The sequence below is a fragment of the Pseudoliparis swirei genome, chromosome 18 (assembly GCF_029220125.1).
Source record: "Pseudoliparis swirei isolate HS2019 ecotype Mariana Trench chromosome 18, NWPU_hadal_v1, whole genome shotgun sequence".
Taxonomy (NCBI): Eukaryota; Metazoa; Chordata; class Actinopteri; order Perciformes; family Liparidae; genus Pseudoliparis; species Pseudoliparis swirei.
In genome coordinates, this window is record NC_079405.1 from 17687694 (window position 1) to 17711413 (window position 23720).

Genomic DNA, 23720 nt, shown 5'->3' on the forward strand with positions numbered 1-23720 from the left:
ATAAGGAAAACACACACACACACACAAACAAACACACACATCGAGCAGCTCTTTGGAAGTCTATCTGGAGTTGATTGGAAGCAAACGTTTCCTGATAAAGACTTCCCCCTTGGCTGATAAGGGATAGCAAGACTACTGAGTTTCTATCTTCTGCGCGAAGGCCTATCTGTTGTTGACCGGAACAATTAGGTTTTTGATATATATTTCCCTATGGACTGATAAGGGAGCTGATAAGGGATGCCGTCTAGCAAGACTACCGAGGTTCTACTGCGATCAAATCCAAAAGAGAGAAACAAATGTCTTTACATGATAAGAGATAAGGAAGCAGAGTTAATAATGTGTAATGGAGAGATGTAAATTCATCCATAAGTAGAGAGAGAAGAGGAGAGAGGTGCTCAGTGTATCCTAAACGTCCCCCAGCAGTCTATAAGCCTATAGCAGCATATCTAGGGACTGGACCAGGTGAACCTGATTCAGCCCTAACTATAAGCACTATTAAGGAGGAAAGTCTTAAGTCTGCTCTTAAATGAGGTGACTGTGTCTGCCTCCTGGACTGAAGGTGGAAGCTGGTTCCATAAAAGAGGAGCTTGATAACTGAAGGCTCTGTAGGTGTCAGTCAGTGGGGATCCTGGGGTTTATTTACTGCAGATGGGAAGAATCTGTTTGTGTGGCGTGAGATCTTGGTCCTCATAGACGGGTGCATATTTACAACTGCTTAGCCTTGTAAAAAGTTGTAAGTCATTTGTTTGATAGATTTCCAGTAAGCAGTGATCATCTATAAACGAATGAAATCGTCATCCACGCACAACTCATCATGTGTGTGTGCTGATGCACAGCGGTGATACAATAAGATAAAAGTTGATTACATCCTGAATCACCCTGAAGAGCAGTGGTGCCAGGGTTACGGCCCTAGGGCCGGACTCGGCCCGACTGTACGTCATATCCGGCCCGCGGGTGATAAGGGGAGAATTTTTATTTTATTTTATTTTAATAAATTTTTGTCTCCAATTCTTTAAAAGGCTCATTTGCAGACTCACTTTTCGCTTACGGCCATACCACCCTGAACACGCCCGATCTCGTCTGATCTCGGAAGCTAAGCAGGGTCGGGCCTGGTCAGTACTTGGATGGGAGACCGCCTGGGAATACCAGGTGCTGTAAGCATTTTCCCACTCTTTCAAAAAAGCCACAGGCTTTACTAAATGAAGCCTGTGGCTTTTTTGGTGCATTTCTAATTTATATATGTAGGCTACTTGCATGGATAGGAAAATGTTACGTTTTAGAGGGTAACTGTCTCCTGCTTTAGGCTATGTAATTGTAGGCCTCATTGTGAGGCAATTTTGGTGCCAATGCAATTTCTTAATGATGTGTAGGCCTTTCAAATAGCCTACCTATCCATGTGTTGAGTCAGTGTTTGGCCTTTTCAGTCCGAATGTGTAATCCGGCCCCCTGAGATCTCACTTGAAAAAAATCTGGCCCCCTGTCCAATTTCACCCTGGCATCCCTGCTGAAGAGGTTTCATTTCGCTCTTATCCCACTTATTACACGGCAACTTACTTAAGAGATCGATAAGTTTCCACAAAATATTGATACAAACACAAAATATTTAGACAAACACTATTTTATTGATTTAAAAACAACATCGAATTGCTTCCACTAAAACGCAGGCTGCAGTCGTCGGTCGCCACATAACGTGAGTTGCCCTGAACGCGTCTCGCTCAGTGTGTGTGGAGGTTTCCGAGCTGCGGTGGTGAAACGTGGAGAGCATCCGAGTACAAGACTGACGCAACGAGTGAGTAGTTGTAGCTTGGGGTTTATAAACAAACACACATTATCGTGAACGTTTCGTCTGTTTGGGAACCGTTCTGAATAAGTTGTAGAAATCTGTCTGTCGCTGTGTGCGCGCGCGCGCGTGTGTGTGTGTGTGTCAGTGACCAGCCCGCTAACGTGGGTGTTAGCTAACTTAGTCTTAGCCGTGAGGATGGCGGTGATGAAGCGCTGGTTTAACGCTGCAAGCAAACGTCACATGTTCTCTTTAGTTGTGATGTCGTTAGTTTAGCTATTTAAGATAGTCAATAGGACTTTCCTGTGACTCTCAGGTTGTTCACCTCGGCGCTGCCCTCGTCGGGAAGTTTGCTAACACGAAGTTTGTCATCGCAGAAAGTGATATTTAGATTGTGATGTACGACTCAACGTGTCCACAGTCGGGCTCGCTGCTAACTGGCGTCAGGGGACGTGAGTGTGGACACAACGTAGGTTGTTAATTTGCAGCTATTGTGCAGGAAAAACACAATAATTACATGGCGAGTAAATGTTGTCTTTAGCTGTGTTTTCCCTGCATAACAACCTACAAGTGACATTAACGTGTCACTAAACTCCCGGTGTAGGGAGAGGCTGTACTGTGTAACACCTGGGAATATAACGTTCACGTTAATGCTATAGAAAATGGGAAATGTTCGTTTTTTTAATTACATTTCTGATAGAAAAAGGCAAAGTACATGTTATGTAAACCCAATTACTTCACGTTTAAAAACCTCAAATGTAACTTTCTTTTCCTCTATATATTTTATTTCACTAAATATTTGTGCATTGTTTTGGAGAGAGGGCGAGTGCAATCACTGGCACCGACAACTCAATGGCAACTCACTGGCAAGTCTGTGGCAAGTGCCACAGACTTGCATAGATAATGTATTTTTTTAGACTTACTTACAATATGCAATACGATATTGCTGTACAATACTGCTGTACTATATTGAATATTGTTTTGCTACTACTACGTTTCACTTCGTAATATATAACACTTATATACCATGATATGTATAATGTACCCGCCTTTCTTTAATAATAAAAAATATATAATTAATTTTTTTACCATGTCATACTGTTATACCTCCATGAAATTCTCCTTTGAGGAGATGCCACTGTTAGTCTAAAGTGTAAGCACTGGCACTCAGTGACACTTGCCAGCAGTTGCCAGCAGATGCCATTACTAGTCAAAAAGTGCCACTACTAGTTAAAAAGTGCCACTACTAGTCAAAAAGTGCCAGCAGACGGAGGGTCGGCCGCAGTGACGAGTCTGCGACGATTTAGTGACAAGCTTCACTGAAGTGCCCGGACAGCGGAAGAAATCACTTTCATGATCACAGAATGGAGGAGCTGCGGTTTAGCTAGATTGATAGATAGATAGATAGCTAAAATAGCTAGATATATATATATATATATATAATTAGTGTCTTTTTGTAGACACTTACTTACAATATGCGATAGTGCTGTACATTACTGCTGTACTATATTTAATATTGTTTTGCTTCTACTACGTTTCACTTCGTAATATATTGTAGCGACCCTGTGAAGTGGCTGTCAATCACAGTGTGGCACCGTGCGTGCTGGTCGAGGGGGCGTGCCTGTGATTGGCGGAGTAGAGGGGAGGCGGGGTTAACCTGTCGGAAAACGGGAGTTAAGGGTGGTTGACGGGAACCGTTGTTGTTGACTTTCGACCTGCTAAGCTGAGAGGAACACGCTGTCTGTGTTGGTGGATGCCCAATAAAGGGAGGATTAATAACGTCGTCCCGTCTCCGTGTCATCAGTGCCATAACGTCCGAGACGTTACAATATCATGGCATATAAGTGTAATAGATTACGAAGTGAAACGTAGTAGTAGCAAAACAATATTAAATATAGTACAGCAGTATTGTACAGCACTATCTTATTGCATATTGTCAGTAAGTGTCTCCAAAAAGACACTAATTAATATATATATATATTAATTAGTGTCTTTTTTATATATATATATACACACACATCCATCTGTGTATCTAGCTATTTTAGCTATCTATCTAGCTAAACCGCAGCTCCTCCATTGTGTGATCATGAAAGTGATTTCTTCCGCTGTCCGGGCACTTCAGTGGAGCTTGTCACTGAGTCGTCGCAGACTCGTCACTGCGGCCGACCCTCCGTCTGCTGGCACTTTTTGACTAGCTGTGGCACTTTTTGACTAGTAGTGGCACTTTTTGACTAGCTGTGGCATCTGCTGGCAACTGCTGGCAACTGCTGGCAAGTGCCGGCAAGTGCCACTGAGTAGCTGCGGCACCTGCTGGCAAGTGCCACTGAGTGCCAGCGTCGCTAGGGGGATCTCGCCCCTACTGTTGTTTTGAGCAGCATCGTCTGAATAAAATGTAGTGAAACCCAACTATTAGAAGATTAGGAGATTAGGGTTTCACCCGGCGTGCTGCCTCAGTGAAGGATAACCCTGACTTAATGTCGACTGATAAGAAAGGTGTAAATGATTGATTCTGCAGCGCATAAAATTGTGTGTGTAAAGTTATGGGGGTTTTTTTCTCACCAAATTACTACTTTTTGACAATTATTTACTTTTATTTTTCAATGTAAGTTTCTGCTTCTCCATAAATGATGATGGTTAATGTTTACTATGCCCTTCCAGTTAATCAGTCATACACATTTCCCAGTAAAGCAGCCCGATTGGTCACGTTCCTTGATTCCTTTATTGTCAACATATTTTTTGTGGAACTCCAGTAATGTAATAATATAAATCATTTGCAAGATGTTCTTTTGGTTTCATTGTGAAATGAACTTTTCTTAACAGACCATCAGTGCCATGCTGCTTCTCAGACGCTGCCACAGCCTGACTCGATTTGGCCTGCTCAACACTCAGAGGTAGGGACCGCCCTGTAGCCAGCAGGTGATCTACCTGGCCTTTACTTGGAACAGATTTTGTGAATAGACCAGAATGTTATCGTTATCTTTAATCATACATTTGTTTTTCAAAATAATGTGCTCCTCTTGATCCGCATATAAGTAACATTGTACATGTTTCATTGTATAGGCTTGGAGAGGCACCTGCTGTGGCCTCGTGCGCAGGTCGTCTCTGGAGCAGCAGCAGTGAGGACCAGAGATCGTACCAGCGTGCCCACGCTCCCAGCTGGAGACATGCACTGGCAGGGCTGCTGGCTGGTACCGGGGCTGTACTGGCTTATGGCCTCCATCACCACAAGGTCAGGAGGGGATTCGATCTGTAAAGAGTCAATGTTTAGTTTGCTTTTGTTGGACCAAGGTTAAATTGTGTCTATTTAACTTCTTTTTTTCTTTTTTTCATCTGTTCAACAAAACAACATGAAGTGATGACTTTGAATTTGACAAGTTGTGATGAGCCTTTGATTTGATTTGCCAGATGCTTTGTATGAAAGGTCTGTTCCTTCAAAAGGATGATGGAGCAGCATGGTGTAAATGTGCTGATATGGAACTTAATTTAAAAAGTACAATTTTTCCAATTCCAACAGTTCAATTTCAGGTTCCAGAACAGATTATGACATTACATTACATTACATGTCATTTAGCAGACACTTTTATCCAAAGCGACTTACAATAAGTCATAAGACATATACTCTCCAAACTGTGTATAGCAAATTTAGAAATATCTTTTGGCATTATTTTAATGCGTTATAAATATAAAAAACAAACTTACTGTGGAGTTAGTTGCGCACCAACGTGACCGATACATTTATTTCCAAAACATTCTGTATATGGTCAAACAGATCCATCAAGCATGAACAGTAAGAAAAAATTAACTACTCCAAGCAGCAGTGCAGCTGTTCCATATATTTGTGGGAATAATGAACACATTGATGCTTCAAAAAGTCAGTTTGAAGAGTTTGTAGCTGCAGTAGAGTCGTCCAAGGGGTAGTATATAGTATAGTGGTATATGTCTATATCAAGTATTTGCTTTGGTCAGAAGTTCAGGAACGTGTTACTGCTGGCTGGTTTGGTATGACAGCATAGGTTGAGTGTGTTTATTACTTTGTTAATTTATGGCATCCGTCTAATGCCAGAGTCCTTTTAGTCTTTGTTTCCTGTCCAGAAGCTGTTCAGATAACAGAGGCCATAGCAGGCCAGATATTTATAACAAACCTACATCAGGATCAACACACCCAGCCCAGTGGTATCAGCATGTGCAAACATGAAAACACACACACACTGCCACTGTTGTCAGACAGTTTGCCACCATAAAGGCCGACGGGTAAAGAAGTGTTCCACTTGCATGAAGCAAAATGTGTATTTGCAACATACTCTTTTCAAGTATCTCGACCGGATTCCTGGTTTCCAGTACGTTTTCTTTTTTTAAATGTTCTTTTTGATCGATCACCAAACGAACGCCTCCTCTTCCTCTCTGATGCAGGCGGAGCAGGAAGACACCATTAGAGTGCCGACAATAGAGAAGACCTCAGCTTTTCCCATCTTCAGCCAGGAAGAGGTCACCAGTCACCGCTCTCTGGAAGATGGCGTGTGGGTCACTTACAAAGGGGGCGTCTATGACATCACTGCGTTTGTTGCCATGCACCCTGGTGGGGATAAAATCTTGCTGGCAGCAGGTGGAGCCCTCGAACCCTTCTGGGCGCTGTATGCTGTCCACAACCAGGAGCATGTGCTGGAAATGCTCTCGGAGTATAAGGTGGGCAGATCCTTTTGATAGTTAAACTAAATGTCAGTAAAAAAGAATAGAAGCAGAGTATTTACAACAGAGTACCTAGGAGAAAGGTGTGGTTTCAGCAGATTTCCATTGAGTGGAAAAGGTTCCATCAAACACGAAGGCTCAACACAAAGCTGTGACGAGAATTGGCTGCAAGCGTCAAACACTGTAGCCGATGTTTGTAAGCCGATGTGTCGACATCTGCAGCTTAAAATAAGTCAAAAGTGTCATCACTGACTTCCATTTAAAATTGCCTAATGCAACATTCCCAGTGTGCAGCTTTACAAACGCTCTGTTCCTTTGAGTCTGGCTAGAAAATCTAACAGAACTGGAGAAAAAAAAGTAAATGGTCAAATTGCAGCCCGGCCCGTTGTTTGTAAACATCCATCCCGGTCTACACACTGAGCTTTTGGTCCAACTTTGATCCCATGTATTTGAAGTTGTGTCACAGCTTCAACAAACGCTTTAACTGGCTTTAAGTGCAATTCAGTCTCAATATGCTTTAAAACTTCAAAAGTTTCTTTCTCTTTGAGAAATAGAAACGATGATGAATGTAAACCTATCGCGGCTATGAAGCGAGGGTTGTCAGTTGAATTTATCCTAATATTAACTTCCCATTTATTTTGTCTGTCACTAATTAGAAGGTCTCCTGTATACTAAGGATCGGCTGGAGGCTAAATGCTTGTAGCATTGAGTTCCATGTGGCCTAATATAACGTGTCTGTGGTTGATACAAGGTTGGTGAGCTGAGTGCAGAAGACCTGAAGAAGCAGAAAACCCTTCAGACATCGGACCCCTACTCTTCTGACCCTGAGCGTCACCCTGTCCTGCGCATCAACAACCTCAAGCCCTTCAATGCTGAGCCGCCTCCTGAAATCCTCTCTGACAGCTTCATCACCCCCTCTGCTGTCTTCTTCAAAAGAAACCACCTGCCAGTTCCTCAGGTGGACCCGGCTTCGTATCAGCTGCAAGTCGAGGGCCTTCCTGGTGGAGTGCTGACGCTGTCTTTAGAAGAATTGAAGACTCGATTCACTAAACACACCGTCACCGCCACGCTTCAGTGTGCCGGTAACCGTCGCTCTGAGATGAATAAGATCAAGCAGATAAAGGGACTGAACTGGGGCATCGCCGCAATCAGTAACGCCACATGGGGCGGTGCGAGGCTGCGGGATGTGCTGCTGGCCGCTGGATACGGGCCCGAAGTGGCCCAGTGGGCTTTCCATGTTCAGTTTGAAGGACTGGACAAAGATGTGACGGGGACGACCTACGGCGCTTCCATCCCTCTCAACAAGGCAGTCGGTGAGGAAGGGGATGTGTTGCTGGCTTATGAAATGAATGGCGCGGATCTCCCTGCCGACCACGGCTACCCCGTCCGCGTTGTGGTGCCGGGCACCGTGGGCGCACGCAATGTGAAGTGGCTGGGGAAGATCATCGTGAGTGCCGACGAAAGCATGAGCCACTGGCAGCAGAACGACTACAAGGGCTTCTCCCCGGGGACGGACTGGGACACGGTGGACTTCAAGTCTGCGCCGGCCATCCAAGAGCTGCCCATTCAGTCGGCCATCACCACCCCAGCAGACGGGGCTGTGGTGGATCGCAGTTTGGAAGAGGTGGCTGTGAAGGGTTACGCCTGGAGCGGCGGGGGCAGAGAGGTAGTACGCGTCGATGTTTCTCTGGATGGAGGAAAGACCTGGCAGGTGGCCAAACTGAGGAGCGGCGAGAAGGGGCACGCGCCTGAACCCTCGCCCCCACCGGGACGGGCCTGGGCCTGGAAGCTGTGGGAGGTCACGGCTCCTCTTCCCGCAGAGGCGGAGACGCTGGAGATCGTGTGCAAGGCGGTTGACGACAGTTACAACATGCAGCCGGACACGGTTGCTCCCATCTGGAATCTGAGGGGTGTGCTGAGCAACGCCTGGCACAGAGTGACCGTGAAGATCAGAGAGGACGAGACCGAGGAGTAGACTCTGCGGTTTCATCCACATTCAGAATCAAAAAGGTTTATACTCAAGAGTCATCAGAGAGTGGACGCTGTTTGAAATCTGACACTAAAGCTGTTCTCAGGCTACAGGAGCTTTGGCCCATTGGAACCCGGTTGCACCCCTCTTGACGTCGGAGGGGAAATGAGGTCGGACACTTTGGTCAGAACCATTTTTTCGGCCCAGATTGTCTCGTAATGTGAGGGTTTGACCGATCCAGTCATAAACCGCCCAAACCATTCGCAGCCTCATCGGTGCCGCCCGATTCATTCAAACATTTCTTATACTTAGACTTCGATCTAGATTATGATAATGTCAGTACTTTCCGAGTGGGTACCACAATTGCCAATAAGAAAGTCGAGCCGGAGCAGCTGACCGTGTGGCCGAGCACAATAAATGTTCTTGCCCATGAGGTCACCGTTAATACAACAAATTGTAGCATCACGTCAATCTCCGTTTTGTTTACGTTGTTTACCTTTTATTGAAGCAGCATAGAACATAACAAATACATATTTACCAAAAAGAGTAGAAATATACAATAATAATAATCTTCTGATAGACTGATAGTACCAACATCAATGTTTTTTGCAACTTCTTCAATGACCCAATAGTGACTAATCCAATTAACTAAAATAAAAAGTAGTTTAATGTTTTTTTTAAAGGCAGCTGAATTGGAAGCAAAAAAAGATGTGGTATTGTTACTTTGATTTGACTCAGAAGTTGCAAGTGGGTTGATGGTACGTGGGCTTAATACCCTACGTTGAACTTGACAATTATGTACTTAGACTTTGTTCTTAAGTGAACATGAGTCAGATAGTCTTATGTAGAAAAAACACATTTTTGTAATCTGTATTTACATTTTTTATGCTAAAGATGTGCACAGTATATTAAAAAGGTTGAAGTAATTGTATTAATAACATGCATCGTACAAACATGTATGTATCTGCTGCTTTGGCTTTGTGAAGATAATTAAAATATATATATATATATATGTGTGTGCAGTGACGTGCCGTGGGCCTGGGCCTGGGCCTTCAGTGAGGTCCGACACAGTCCCACCAGAATTAATCCACCTCTTATTACATCATTATGATGCCATGGCTCTAGACACAAAACAGTTAGACAGAGACGCAGTATAATCAGGCGTTACGTCACCTTGAAATTGACATTTTTATTCAGAGAATTGCAGGGGAAGAGTACAATACAGTACAGTTCAACTAATAGGCAAGAACATACTCGAGTGCAACAGTTATATTAATATTCTTCTTCTATCCATTTCTGGTCCACAAACTTTGAGCTTTAAGTCCAACTTTTTTTTACAGTGCGTTCACTAAACAGCGCATTGTCACCCAGAGCAGTTTCACCGTGATGATGAAAGTTCCTGTTTACCCAAACACATGACACAATGAGTCTTTTCAATATTTCCCTATTTTTCTTCACCTTTTCATTGTGCAGCTCCGTTGCCCTGCACGCTTGTTTGTTGATCTGTAGATCCGCTCGGGTGTCCACAAAAGTTTTCAAAAGCACCATTGCTTGTAAGTGCCGAGCCGTACTCTGGTGTCTCGTTGCCGCCTTGGTTAGACAACTCAAGTGTGCAAAGCCAGTGTGGCTCCAAACACCAAATCGATCACTTGCAAATAATAGGCATTCCCAGCAGTCCAACAGCAGCGACTTTATCGGCCAACTTGAAAACAGTTGTCATTTCCCTGAAGTGACAGAATTCATTGAGCAGGTTGAATATGTTTTAAGATTGTCACTGAAATGTGCCGCCAGCAGAGGGTTCGGCGCGTGAGACTCGCCTGCAGCGATAAACCGAACTTTAAGACTCCTGAACGCGGCTCAGACGTACACTGTGGTATTGTTCAAGCGAACACGACACACACGGGTGTATCCGGTCCTTTTTCAAAATAATATATTTTTCCGACTTTTTTTTTTTAAAGTACAACTTTTTTTATTCACTTTTTTTCCGCGGCCCGGTTCCAACCAAGCCGTGGACCGGTACCGGGCCGCGGCCCGGGGGTTGGGGACCCCTGCCATAAACCATTACAGTACAGTGGGGTTTTGTTAATTAATTGTGATGGAGTACTACAATTTCATAATAAAACACATCTGTTGCTTAATTTCTAGTTTTAGTTTGAGAGAAAACTCGTTTATTGTGAAAAACGCTACTAAGCGAGTATCAGGGTAAATATTCGTGTTCTTTTTTCCAAGAAATAATTATATATCATACACGTTATAGTTATTATAGTATTAACCCATTTTTACAGGTTAATACTCATTAAATTGTATCCAACCCACTTATTTTATTCTGACTTTCTTGAGATTAATGCCCACATTTCTAGATTCTTAAAAACAGTAATACGGTGATATAAAAAGTATTTTACAAGTAAAAGTCCTGCTTTATCCTGCGATCTTACTTATGTAAAGGTTTTATTGGAAAAGATATACACAAGGTGTCTAAAGAAGTATTCATGACGCAGAAATATATTACAGAATTATTACTGGTGCATTATTTAGTCAATATCATTTTACTCTTATAGTTGGTCACGGTGGAGATCAATTTAACGTTTTAAAAGGCTCCTATTTAGTTTAATATATGATGATCATGTTGAGTGTCAAACTATTTTCAAGAGCATTATTGTTTTAGTTTATATTTTTGTTTTAGTTTATAAAGTAATGCATTTCCCTCCATCTGACGTCACATGGGCACCCTCAGTCCTACCTCCGTCATGTCTCCATGGACGTTGCCGGGGTCCAGGGAGAACATGTTGCCCACGAGAGGAAAAGCCCGGGGCCCCGGGGGGGAAGCTGCGGGGCCGGCGGGCCCTCAGATACTCTGCGGTCTGCAGCAGGACCAGAGCGAAGAGGAGCAGGCTGCGGCCGTCCAGCCACAGCCACGCGGAGGACACCGCGCTCAGTCGATCCATGTGATTGGCTGTTTCCTGGAACGGACTTTGTCGCTTGTGAAATACTTGTACCTCCGAAACTAACAATTTAAGATATCCAGTTTATTTTGTGTGTGTGTGTGTGTTTGTGTATGTGATTTATACATTTGGTTTACATTAGACTGCAGTTGCCTTAAATGCATCTGGGTTTCTACATTATTCATAATTCATATCCTCTTGGTCCAGTTCACATCTTATTTTGTTTACTTATATCATACATTTCAGACAGACAGAAACAGAAGGAAAAAAAAATGTCTGTCACATTTGTAAATAAAAAGTGATTTACAACAATATTAAACAATTGAGCCTTAAAACCGATTTATTTTAAAGCCAAATATCAGTTTTGTGTTTTTTTTAGAGCTGCTCTTAGCGGGAGGTGAGGCAGACTTCATATGGAAGTGGTGCCAGAGTGATGCCAAAGCAATAGTCCATCACAGGCTTCGCCCCAGCAGGCATGGAGATGATGAAGTGCTGCATTAAAGAGGTGAAGAAGAGGAAGAGCTCCATCCTGGCCAGATTCTCCCCGAGACACACCCACTTACCTGAGACAAGAAAACCAAACTGAAACAAACTGGAGACTCTGTTTAGGGCCCAGGGATGAAACTACTATCAGGCAACAGTAGCAGTCATTCTCATAAGGCTTCTTTTTTTTTTCTTTTACATTAGCTGTTCTGGTAACTGTGAAGAGTTGATACACACTTCCCGTTCCTCATTCTAACAGGACTCAAAATTACTTTACGTGAGAAAAAAAAGATTACCATCTCTTCAAACCCCCCAACAACATTTATCAGCCTGGCTTGAACATGTCCGGTTCCTTCCATGAGAAATGAAACGGTCAGAGACCGACATGTACCACAAGAAGGAAGTGGTTATGATCCCTGGCCTCTGGCCTGTGTCCTCTGCTTGATCGTGAGAGGGCTGACCCCCCCCCCCCCACTATGTGAGGATCACCGTAGGGTCCCAATGCATGCTGGGACAAACTCCACTATATACAAGTGAAGACACCAAGAAGACAAGTGAACGTGTTGCTCCTCACCAGCAGAGAACGGGAGGAACGCAGCTCGCTTCACGAACTTGCCCTCCTGGTTCAGGAAGTGTCCGGGGTTAAAGGTGTCGGGCGTCTCCCACTCATTCTTGTCGAACAGTACCGAGTTCAGATTGGGGATTACTGTCACTCCCTGAAATTGAATGATAACGAAGGGATTCACGGATCCGGTCGGGGCTCTTACCCTGGATCTCGGGGTGCTTTACCATGTAGAGGAAGGCCCAGCGCAGGGTGGTGGATATGGTCTCAGATCCAGCGAAGAACAGATCCAAGACACACACAACCAGGTTTTCCTCATCAAAGGATTCGTCAGCCTGCCCCTTACTCTGAGAATAAATACAAATACATGTATTGAAATGTATTAAAAAATAATAATAATGTACTGCATGTCACAGCTAACGCAGTCGGGGTTATAATCACCGATGACTAGGTCTACTGTGCTGGAATTTCCCCCCCCAAAACAATGTGGACCTATTAATTTAAAAAAAATATTTGAATCTATGCTGGAACTTGTCCTTTGAAAATATTGTAACGGTTTTGCTTTATTAGATTCAAAGGAGTTTATGTTGTTGGAGTGGCCTTGGCTTTTCTTCAACAGCTGATCGTTGTGATGTAGATACAAAACAAACAGATATGGCGTCTTGTGCTGATTACCATCTCACTCAGGTAGCAGTCCATATCGTCTCTATTGTCGGAGGGATCCCAGTTCTGTTTGTGCTTCTTGACCTCTACTCTTACGAAGTCCTTCACACTGTCCCAGATGTGATGGTTTGTCTGATGAGGCCCTGGCAAGCGTCTCATCAGCAGAGGGAAGGCGTTGTAAAGCTGCCGAGTAGAGCAGATCGGAACAATAGAGATTGAAACCGTATTTCGGAGAAATATTCGCTGTTACAATCAATCAGCGTTAAGATTTAAATGGCCGTACCTGTGCCCAGATGGAGGCTTCGAGTTCAATTAATTTGAAACCACAAGATCAGTTCTCTGAACTTCTCATCACCGTATTCAAAGCGATGCCCAAAAACCACGGAGCAGATGATGTTGGAGATCGCGTTGTTGAGGATGAGGTGTGAATCGAAGGCCTTACCTCCACAATTAAACAAAAGATTTCAGTAATGTGTGTATTTGTCATTGTGTATCATTGTGTATGTGTAGCTGTGAATGTACTTCTTACCTTTATGGCTCTTGAACTCTTTTGCACAATATGAAAATTCCTCCAAGATGTTGGGTTCAAGTGACTTCTTGCCAAACCCAAAATGTTTGAGGGTTGAAATTGCAAAACGCCTCTTCTGCTTCCATAGATTTCCATTACTGAAAAGTACACCTGATCGTGGACAAAATGTTATTTAAAATTGAGGAAATATATAAGGGATATTCTTTTCCAGAAATATTAAATAGTAATAATAATAGTAACAATAATAAAAAGTGAATTATTTGTCCCCTCTGGTAAATGTATTTTTTCACAGCGCCCCGAGCAACTCGTACTCAGGACTTGAACCGGCTCATCTCTGGTTCCGAAGCCCAACTAAGCTACATTTGTATTAGATGAATTTAGCCTACTTGTTTTTATCGTGCATATATCTCATACCTTAAACATGTTACCTTTTGTCCACCTGATAGTGGAAAAAGGATACTATATAGAAATATGGAAAATGAATGAATGTTATTTTTTTACACATTAAGTGTTGGTCTTTTTATTTATGATTGCAAAAACAAAAAAGTGTGAACTTTTATGTGAAAGAGAAATGTTCTAATCGATTCTACAACAATCACATTGGTGGAGATATTGATCCCAAATATCATGAAGATTTGACAACATTTAAATTCTAAGCAGGAACAATAAACCTCTATTTGTGTATTACTGTCATGTGTGTGTGTGAGGTCTGCTCACCCAGTCCCTGGGATATCTCCTGCAGCAGTGGGAGGTCTGGTCGGTCTGCCAGGCTGTCTCCCTGATCCACCAGAGCTTCCCTCAGAACCTCAAACCGGTTCAACACCACGAACCACAGCTGGCCCATTCGAAGGCTGTACACATCTCCGTATCTCTCTGCTAACTGTGAGTGGAATTGTGAGAGGAGGGAGGGCATGATGCTTAACATGACAGATAACACAAACAGTCCCCGTTCGATCTTTTATATTTTCTTTACATCTGTTACCTGTGTCATACTCTCATGGGTCCTGGTGTAATCCAGAGTGAATAAGTTGCCCACGATAGGAAAGGCCCGGGGCCCCGGGGGGAAGCTTCCCGGCCGACGGTTCTTGATATAATCTGCAGTGAGGATGAAAACTACAGTGAAGAACAGCAGACTTTTGACATCCCAGTTAATTAAGGATCCAAATACAGAACAGATTGAATCCATTCTGCACTCGAGGACTCAAGCCTGTCTAAATAAAGCCTGTCCTTGCTTGTCATATAAAAGACTGCCGTGTTGCCCAGAGCCAGTAAGCTCACCTATTGCTCTCCAGAGGGAGAGACTCAATATTGGCTCTTAGCAACAGAGCAGAGGACTCTGCCCTCCTCATGTTTTGTAAAGGGTTTCAAACACTGCTACTCAGTGACCCCAAAAATTAGGCAACACTGCACTGGTTATCAGGTAATAGTTGTGTTCAGAGGTGTCAATGTAAACGGGGGTCCTTACCCTTTGAAGGAGAGCTGATAAAAATAGATAAGCCCTGCAGCAGGAGGTGTATCTACCGGATCTTACAACCTATTATGTAAGTATTCTAAATTGCTTTCAAAATAAATACATATACTACTCATATATTCATTGAGGCATTATTTTGAAAAGCATTCAGAAAACAGTGCAGATGTAGTGCAGGTTGAGTAGCAGCAGCTGGACCATCAGGGCTTCAGGTGAGGTCTGTGTTGAGGTGTATTACCATGGCTGACAGTGTAGACTACCTGTTTCAAGTGAATTATTATTACCGGTACGTTAAAACATTTATGTGCAGATAAGGCTACGTTTTCTTTTCTTTTTCGGGAACAGTCAGTTTGAGTGACAGTGACGTCATGACGTGAGTGAAGCAGTGTCCTGGACATGAGGGGTGAACCGTACCAACCTGATCCTAAATTCATCTGAGTACAGCAACTTCAGCACAATAAGTTATGGTTTCAGGCAAAGTGGTACAGTCAGTAACTGTGGCTGCATTACAGCCCTACATTAAAAAAGGTACTTTGTTTTGAGTGTGTCAAAGTGTAACCCCATGTCTTCTGGTCAATGCATCTCATGGAGCTGGGCAGGCTTGTAGTAACGTCAGTTTATTCTGTATTTAAACACAAGGGACACAGAATAGTTTGTCATCTCCTGCGGGCAACTGCGCATGCTCGGTTCTATTCAGGAATCCCGAGTCGCTCTGGAAGAATTACCCATTTCAATACAGTAAAATAAAATGATATACTAAACAGTGATCTAGTGAAAAAGTGATCGTATAGTGGTTTTACATGTGAATAAAATAAATGAGAAGGAACAGAAACGGTCTCTCTTAACTAATTAATTATTCATATTTACAACAAAAATGAAGTAACAGAGTAATAATGAACAACTAACTCACTAATAACACACTGTAACATACCTTTATACACAAGGGACATAGAATAGTTCGTCATCTCCTGTGGGCAACTGCGCATGCTCGGTTCTAGAAAGACGGAGTCACGTTCGTGTTAGCTAGGTTAGCTGTACTGAACACATTCATTCCTGGCTAAGAAACACATATCACACTAATACGTAACTTAATGAAAACATGACGAATACAATCTAAGACAATTACTATGCAAACAAATAAAGGCAGCTCAACTTGTATTTACTTTCTGAATGAGTTAACACGATATTGCCCACAGGCCCGTTCATAGAGACGTTACCTATTGAGGAATCCCGAGTCGCTTTGGGGATCCCCCACGATCCCGTGCTGCTATTGTAAAAGGCAGATACACATTTATTATTTATTTAAAAAAAAGAAGAACAATATTGGACTTCAGACTTTTTTTTTTAAAGGACATTAATCATTTTACCTCTCTAAAAGTTTCAAGAAGTTGAGAGGGTAAAAGTGTATCTGTCAAATAAATTAAGTAGTTTAGTCGGAAGACAATACACTTGTATTTATCATACATCAAGAAGAAGTATGTGCAACAAATTAAATTATATTTTAACTCATGGTCCCTTTAAAAAAATACTGAGATAATAATATATGATAAAATATAATTAGCATCCAGTTTGGCTTTACAGCGCATACAGCTGTATACTGAACAGCAATAGATCACTGAGAAATAATAATAATAATAATAATAATAATAATAATAATAATATTTCTCGTTTGAATCAAATATATAATATATGAAAAATATGGGGGAAATAATTAATATCTCTCTGTATTGCTCAATCGCACGCACGCACGTGCACTAACGTCAATGCCATGGAAACCGGACCGAGGCTATAAAAAGGGCGCGGACGTTCTGATTCTTCCCTTTGCACTTTGGACTTTGACATGAGCTGAACCCCCGTGGACTCTCCTGTGAACCCAAACCTGTGAAGGATACTCTGATGCTTTTGCACTTCTTGAGACTTTTTGCTGGATACAAAACTTGTTGGCGAACCGAACACACCAGATCCGGACTACGAGAGACCCTGAAAGAGGCCCTCCGACGACCGAGAGCCGAGGACGAGCCCCTGCTGAACGGACTGGGCTTTGATTTGGACTATAACTGTGACGGTAAGACCCATTTTACATTTAATTTAGCATTTATATTATTAATGTGTCCCCTTAAATCCATAAAAGTGTTTTTAGTTTAGAAATCAGTGAAACTGTTTGAGTTTTAAGGTTTAAAATGTTGTCTGGCCATGAGGGGAAAACGATGTTTTGTGAAAAGTGAGCCTCAGTCGATGATTCGTCGTGTAAAAAGATATTTGAGTTGCAGACTGTCTTGAAAATTGCTGAAGATGTGCGGAGTGTGTTGACAATTAGTGTAGGGCATCGAAACCCCTATGATTGTGGATTTAAGGCATCAAAACGTCGAAGTTTAACTTTGCAATTACAGAAAAAAGATGGCGCCTCGAACGTTTTTATAGAATTTTCAAGTAAAATTTGCAAAGTGCATTTATTTAGTTCGATGTGAAGCGCTGGGGCCTCCGCGGTCACGTGACCTGCATGCACGTGACCCTGAGTTGCTCTGTTGTTCCCGTTGAAACGGGACTTACTGTCTACACATCTGCTCCTTTACTTTAACATATTAAAGTGATTTCTTTGACATTTAACATTGAAATGCACTGTGCTCGTTGTTGCGGTGCTTTGCTTTCGGGGGACAAGAGAGCGATCTGTTAAGTAGCGTTAACTGATGGGAGCGCAGAGCGCGCGCTGCCTCCAGCACCTCGTGAACGGGAGAATAATGAGTTATAAACCAAAGAGGTTCCTGTGTCGCCATGTTTCACTGTGCGTCATGACGCGCGTGGTTTAATGTATATTAAATACGTTCACGCCGTTTATCGCGAACCATTTATTATAATAATTAATAATACACATTGTATTTATAAGGCGCCTTTCAAGGCGCTCGAGGTTGCCGTACAACACATTAAAACAGTTACAGTTAAGACAACCGGAAATTGTTTTATTCATCTTTTTATTCACAAACACCGACGTCCTGAATAAATGTCTTTGCCGAGAGCTCAACTGTTGCTTAATTGACCACCAAAAGCTGTGAAAGGCCCCCAAACTTCATGAATTAATAATGATTAAATTAACTAATTCATTATGAACCCCACTTTGTTGTTTGGGGCATATGCAAATGCTGCTGACACTTTCAATAACGATAATTATTATTATTATTAAGATTTCCAAAAATAATACATCTTTATTATATAGTCAACATGTCCATCTTTGTGAAACATATGTTTTTAATATTTACAAAATGTATTAAAGTTTAACATGAAGTGTCACATGGAAGCAGCATTACTTGATTCTCATTCCCTCATCTGTTTAAACAGAGCTGCACTATGTTGGATATAACTGTTAAATGTATAAAAGGCTCTTAAGCACTCTTATGTGGTCTGTGGTTGTTAGGATACGCTGTGGTTTTTTTTATTTTCTATTATTTCTAATAATAATATATTATTGCTAAATGTAACACAGAAATATTTATTTACTGTTACGAAAAATCCTGACGGTTTGAACCTTTCCCTCTTAGCTGCTCTGAACGACATCATGCCGCTGCCTGCGCTGGACGTCATCCGGATCGCCTCAGACGACGAAGGTAATCGAGGTGAGGCTGTTATTGCATTTGTGGGTCAGGCCATGCCTGAGGGTGGTTGGGGTCGCGGTGGTTGGGGTCGCAGTTGGTGGCGTCCCCAGGTCCCATTTGATGACGACGAGGGAGAGGAGGCCATCTCGGACAGCGAGGACTCCGGCTACGGCTCCATGTCCGAGAGGGAGGACGAAGAAGACGACCAGCCCTTCCTTCCTCCCATCCCCTTCCTTGGTGCGCCGCCCCCCTTCTTCCCCCGGCCAGAAGAGGACTCCGCCCCCTCCACCTCCGGCCTCGGCTCCTCCGTGAAGAGGACCAGGGAAGAGGATGGCGCGGGACCCTCCACCAAGAGGACCAGAGAAGAGGACTTCGGGGACGTTGCTACCTTCCGAAGATACTGGCGGACGGATGAGGACAGCGACGAGGATTGAGGCCGACCTCTTGCTTGCTGCAGGATCTTAAACCTTCATGTCTGGCAGGGCTGATAAAGCCCCAGACAGCCTTCCCTCGCGTCTGGCGGGGTTGGGAATAGGTTTCATCCTGCAGCACAGATTTTGGTGCGGTCAATCCTGAAGAAGCTCCGTCCCCGTTGTGCACTTTGGAGTCCCATGGTCAGGAGGACGCAGTGCGGTCATTCTGCCTTTCGAACAGCAGCTCACTTGATGACATCATCACATCAGCTGCTCTTGCTTTTGAGTTTACTCGGGCTCTTCCCTGTGAAGCATTTTTAACATCACGCCACCAAATTGTCCCAGCACAATTTTAAGGAGGCAGCATTCTGGGATATTTGTCTATCCCAAGTACGGACAAGTCATTTAGGATGCATCACTGTTAAAGTGGGCGGAGCAAGTTACATCCGGGCTCAGATGTGACTCCTCCCACTTTGGCAGCCTTCCCTCGCGTGTGGCGGTGTTGGCAATAGGTTTCATCCTGTAGGAAAGGTTTTGGTGCGGATCATCCTAAAGAAGCTCCGCCCCCAGATGTGTACTTTGGAGTCCCAGGCACGGGAGGATGCAGTACGGTCATCCTGCAATTAGAACAGCAGCTCACCTGACGACATCATCACCTCAGATCCATTTTTATGGAGGCTTAATCTTGACAACCCAACCAGATGTGATGCCTAAACAACTCACATCTCACCTCAAGAAAATACCATTTCAAAGTTTCACCTTCCAGTTGTGTATTGTCTCCTCCGCCATTGTTCCCTGATGCTGGTGGGAAATGCATTCTGCATTCGGTAAAGTGGAGCAAGTCCCATCCGGGCATCTGGACCGTGGTTGGCTATATGGGGACTTTAGAATTGGAACAACTTGACAGACCTATGATGTTTGAATGAATAATGGGTCCACAAATTGACCTTTGACCTCTAACTATGAAGGCATCGACGCTCGAACTTGAGATCCACTACCAGTAACTTACCTGAAAACCATGTCACCAATACAATTAATACAATGTCACATTAGGTTTAATTAAAAACTTACCTTCAAAAAAACCTGCAAGTATTATAATAATTACAACTTAATAATAACACAGACCTCCAATAAAACTAGGAATCAAAATAAATAAAATTAACGCTTAAATTACTTTAGAATTAAAATTAAAACTCCTCCCACCTCCCGACGCTCCCAACTAATGGAGTGACGGGTAGGTTTGCAGACTCGCCTATCCAGGTGAGTAAGGGTTCTTGGTGTATCCACATCCCCCCTTACAGCTCTGCTTCCTGCTTGCTCACACCATTCCACTTTACCACAGACCTTCAGTCGCTTCCTAACGAACTACATAGGTTTTAATTCTTTAAAAACCGTAACACGAACTTCAACCACCTCGGGCTCGGGGGCCGGACTCAGCTGGGACCACAGCCTCTCCTTCTTAAAATTCTTTTATACTCAATAGTGGCCCTTACTAATAAATCCCGACTCCCTTTCAATTTAGGAACTCTTACCAGGGTCGAAGATCTAACGTCAGGGGCATCGCAAGTGACAAGCGTTGGTCAGTGCATAGTCGGGGTCTCCCATCATACGCTTAAGCTGACAAGGCGGTAGCAGGGGGACCCAAAAAACCAAAACCGTCCCGGTTGTGGAACAGTGGACCAGCTCTTTACCCTCGCAAGACTGCTGGAGGGGTCCTGGGAGTTTGCCCAACCAGTCTACATGTGTTTTGTGGACTTGGACAAGGCTTTCTCCTGGGTTCCTCTGGGGCTTTTGTGTGGGGTGTTGCGAGAGTTTGGGGTGCCGGGCTGTCGGGTCTCTGTGCGACTGCAGTATGAGCTGTATTTGTATTCTCTGCAATAAATCAGATATGTTCCCGGCGTTCATTTGACTCTCTCTGGTTATTTTTAGAGTTAGGTGAAGGTGGCTGAACCAGACAGATGTGTGATAAAAACTAACGTTAAGAAAAGTCTCCAAGTCTCTTTTACCCAGGTTAAGGACTAGATGAGGAGGATGGAGGACTAGATGAGGAGGATGGAGGACCAGATGAGGACCAGATGAGGAGGATGGAGGACCACAGCACCAGATGGACAGCGGCGGTGGTCTTTCTTTCAGTGGGCTGAGTAAGTAATCCCTCTCCAAGACTACAGAAGTAGTACGATTCCATCAATGGAGGCCAGATTCAACACAACAATGTGTCGTTGAGTTCAAAAGTATTCATCTCTTGTGTTTGTGTCTCACAGGCAGGACTCCACTGGGCTTTTTTCTCACTCTTGGGGAAGCTGAGGGTGGGCGTCAACCATCCCGATGCCCAGACCCCCAGCAGACCTCTGAACCCCTCTCAGCACCCCAGAGAGTCCAAGACTCAGTGAATAAGGTCCTAGCTGCCCCCCCCCACCCGACACCACCCGCCAGCCAGGAGGACGAGGAGGGTCCCGTCCCCACCAGCACAGAGGACGTAGTTTGTTTCCATCTGGAAGTTCCTCTCACACACAGGAAGCTGTCATCCGCTGTTTGCATCATCTGCTGACAAGAAATCAAGGAGGAGACTGACGCTTCAGGCTGAACGAGAAATAATCATCTAAAAGCTTTCAAATGTCATTTGTCGCATAAAATCCTGTATGTTCATGTATGTACAGTATTGTTACTGTTTATTTCCTGAGTAGCACAATTATATACATGTTCAACAAACCTTCTCAATATGTCTTTCTTTATATTGTATCATTTTTCTGATCGTTGATATCTGACAATGTATAACACTTTATATATAAATATTCTCCCTTTTTGATTTCCATTTGACTCAAAGGCCTTATTGTTATTACTGTTCATTATTATATACTGTTGATATCAATGAAATGGAGAAACGGCCAGCAACGTGCAGTATGATTGTTCCCAATTTTATTCAAATATACTCATAAACAATTGTTATCTTTACTGATCGCGTACCAGAACATAAAGTAATTTATGCATCATTATAGACTGATGTAGGTGCAAGGGAACAAAACATGCCTGTAATATAGGGGGGAAAACAGGTAATTTAATTAATATCATTATTATCATTTGTATAACACTGCGGGTGCTTATTTCAAAATGATAGAACTTACCAACACTGAAGAGGCATCGACGATAACAAAATAAAGAACCCTATTGAAAATAACTACAAAGGTACATTTGTGTTTTTACTTTGCAACAAACAGGTCCGGCTCAGAGAGTATTGTCAGGTACATACTGTTGGCCTGAAGAGATCAATGAAACATTCGAGATATCACATATCAAAAAGGAAATTATGAAATGACAAGGGCACCTCATAACTGGGAACCATCCTGGAACCATTAGGTGCATGGTGGTGGAGAACAGGGTCCTCCCGGTCGAGCACTTTCAGTTAGAGACGGATCCAGATCCTCTCCAGGAGCTCCTTCCTCCCAGCTGCCATCTCACTCTACAAACAGTTCAACCAAAATGCAACTTTGGTGAAAATCACTTTCCTGCTTCGAATCACTGTTTTCAGTTCAGATTTGTAGTAACTGACTTTGTTGTTTATAAACTTTTTGCTCAAGCTAAGTGTTGCATCACTGTTCAAATAGACCCTCCCATTCTGTTGGACCACTATTAAAAAAATGATCAATGGTGAGAGACAAATAACTGATTCAGTTGGAATTGTGCCATGAATTGCACATAATGTTTCGCAAATTAACACATTTAAAAAAAAAGTCAAATCATTTTGTCATACGACCAATGGATTTCTATGACTTTTCCATGACTTTAAGCCAAGTTTTCATGATCAAACAATTTGTGAAATCTCAGTGTATACATGAAAAAGTGAGAACATTTAGTATTTAAACATACCATGCTAATTCCAAAGCATAAAGTATACCATAAACCAGCGGTCCCCAACCTTTTTTGAGCCACAGACCGGTTCCGTATCAGAAATTATTTTCACGGACCGGCAATATAAATGACGTAATAAATATGACGTCATACAATTATACGAAGGGCATAAAGTGCCAAAACTACAACTCATCATTACGCCGAATTAGTGTGAGCCGTGCGCTTGTTTACCTGCAACGAGCCGCTAATGGAGACGGCGACACAGACGTGTGTTTGGTCCGCTGCTCCTAACCGAGTTCTGGTCGCTGTCATTAGAACACCGGCAGAGTTGTTGTGTCCCTTAAGGCCACCGTCATTTGCATCTCGAACAAATGTTCTTCTAGCTCGGACGGGCTCGATTCACCGGGGGAGTTTGTTTACAAATGGGTTACAGGTAGTGATGGTGAGATGAAGCTTCATGAGGCATCGAACCACTTCAGCCAATTGGTTCGAGAAAGGGTTCATTTCTCGAAGCTTCATGTGCTCACGAAACCACCTACTGACCAAGTGCATAATCACAGGCAGCTGTATCTGAACCACATAATGTGATGCATTGAATTTTTGTGTCTGTTATGGCTGTTGGGAATGACTATGAATTACAAAAATGTATGACCAAATCATTTCTGTTCATAAATTATCACATATGTGCATAATAAAATATTTTTTGAATGTATTCTGTGTGTGTAAATGTTCCCAAAATGGTCGTATCATATGATATGGCAGGTTGTGTAATAAAGTTATTATGTCACTTTA

General features: G+C 43.1%; 1 protein-coding gene, 1 long non-coding RNA gene, 1 other non-coding gene and 1 pseudogene across 5 annotated transcripts; 2 read left to right on the plus strand and 2 right to left on the minus strand.

Moving 5' to 3' along the window:
- Positions 1-1042: 1042 nt before the first annotated feature.
- LOC130209100 (5S ribosomal RNA) lies at positions 1043-1161 on the plus strand. Its single transcript, XR_008834538.1, has one exon. It is a non-coding gene; the product is annotated as a 5S ribosomal RNA (ribosomal RNA).
- A 379-nt stretch (positions 1162-1540) lies between these two features.
- On the plus strand, positions 1541-9445 carry suox (sulfite oxidase). 3 transcript variants are annotated; one of them, XM_056437737.1, is made up of 5 exons: positions 1541-1789; positions 4601-4671; positions 4841-5009; positions 6191-6463; positions 7218-9445. In XM_056437737.1, the coding sequence occupies exons 2-5, from the start codon at positions 4613-4615 to the stop codon at positions 8439-8441; spliced, it is 1725 nt and encodes a 574-aa protein (XP_056293712.1). In that variant the 5' UTR covers positions 1541-1789; positions 4601-4612; the 3' UTR covers positions 8442-9445. The 3 variants fall into 3 exon arrangements, with proteins under 3 accessions (XP_056293712.1, XP_056293711.1, XP_056293713.1); XM_056437736.1 differs by lacking the exon at positions 1541-1789 and adding an exon at positions 2024-2249; XM_056437738.1 differs by lacking the exon at positions 1541-1789 and adding an exon at positions 2026-2232.
- Positions 9446-9518: 73 nt separating this feature from the next.
- On the minus strand, positions 9519-14873 carry LOC130208547 (cytochrome P450 2J2-like; annotated as a pseudogene).
- Positions 14874-21976: 7103 nt separating this feature from the next.
- Positions 21977-23720, minus strand: LOC130208786 (uncharacterized). The gene is made up of 2 exons (XR_008834486.1): positions 23160-23720; positions 21977-22539 (listed from the first exon to the last, which is right to left on the minus strand). It is a non-coding gene; the product is annotated as an uncharacterized LOC130208786 (long non-coding RNA).

Coding starts and splice junctions, on each gene's coding strand:
- suox (XM_056437736.1), top strand. CDS start 2,178: ATGTACGACTCAACGTGTCCACAGTCGGGCTCGCTGCTAACTGGCGTC. Junction 2,250..4,600: donor GACGTGAGTGTGGACACAAC/GTAGGTTGTTAA, acceptor TTTTCTTAACAG/ACCATCAGTGCCATGCTGCT. Junction 5,010..6,190: donor ATGGCCTCCATCACCACAAG/GTCAGGAGGGGA, acceptor TCTCTGATGCAG/GCGGAGCAGGAAGACACCAT.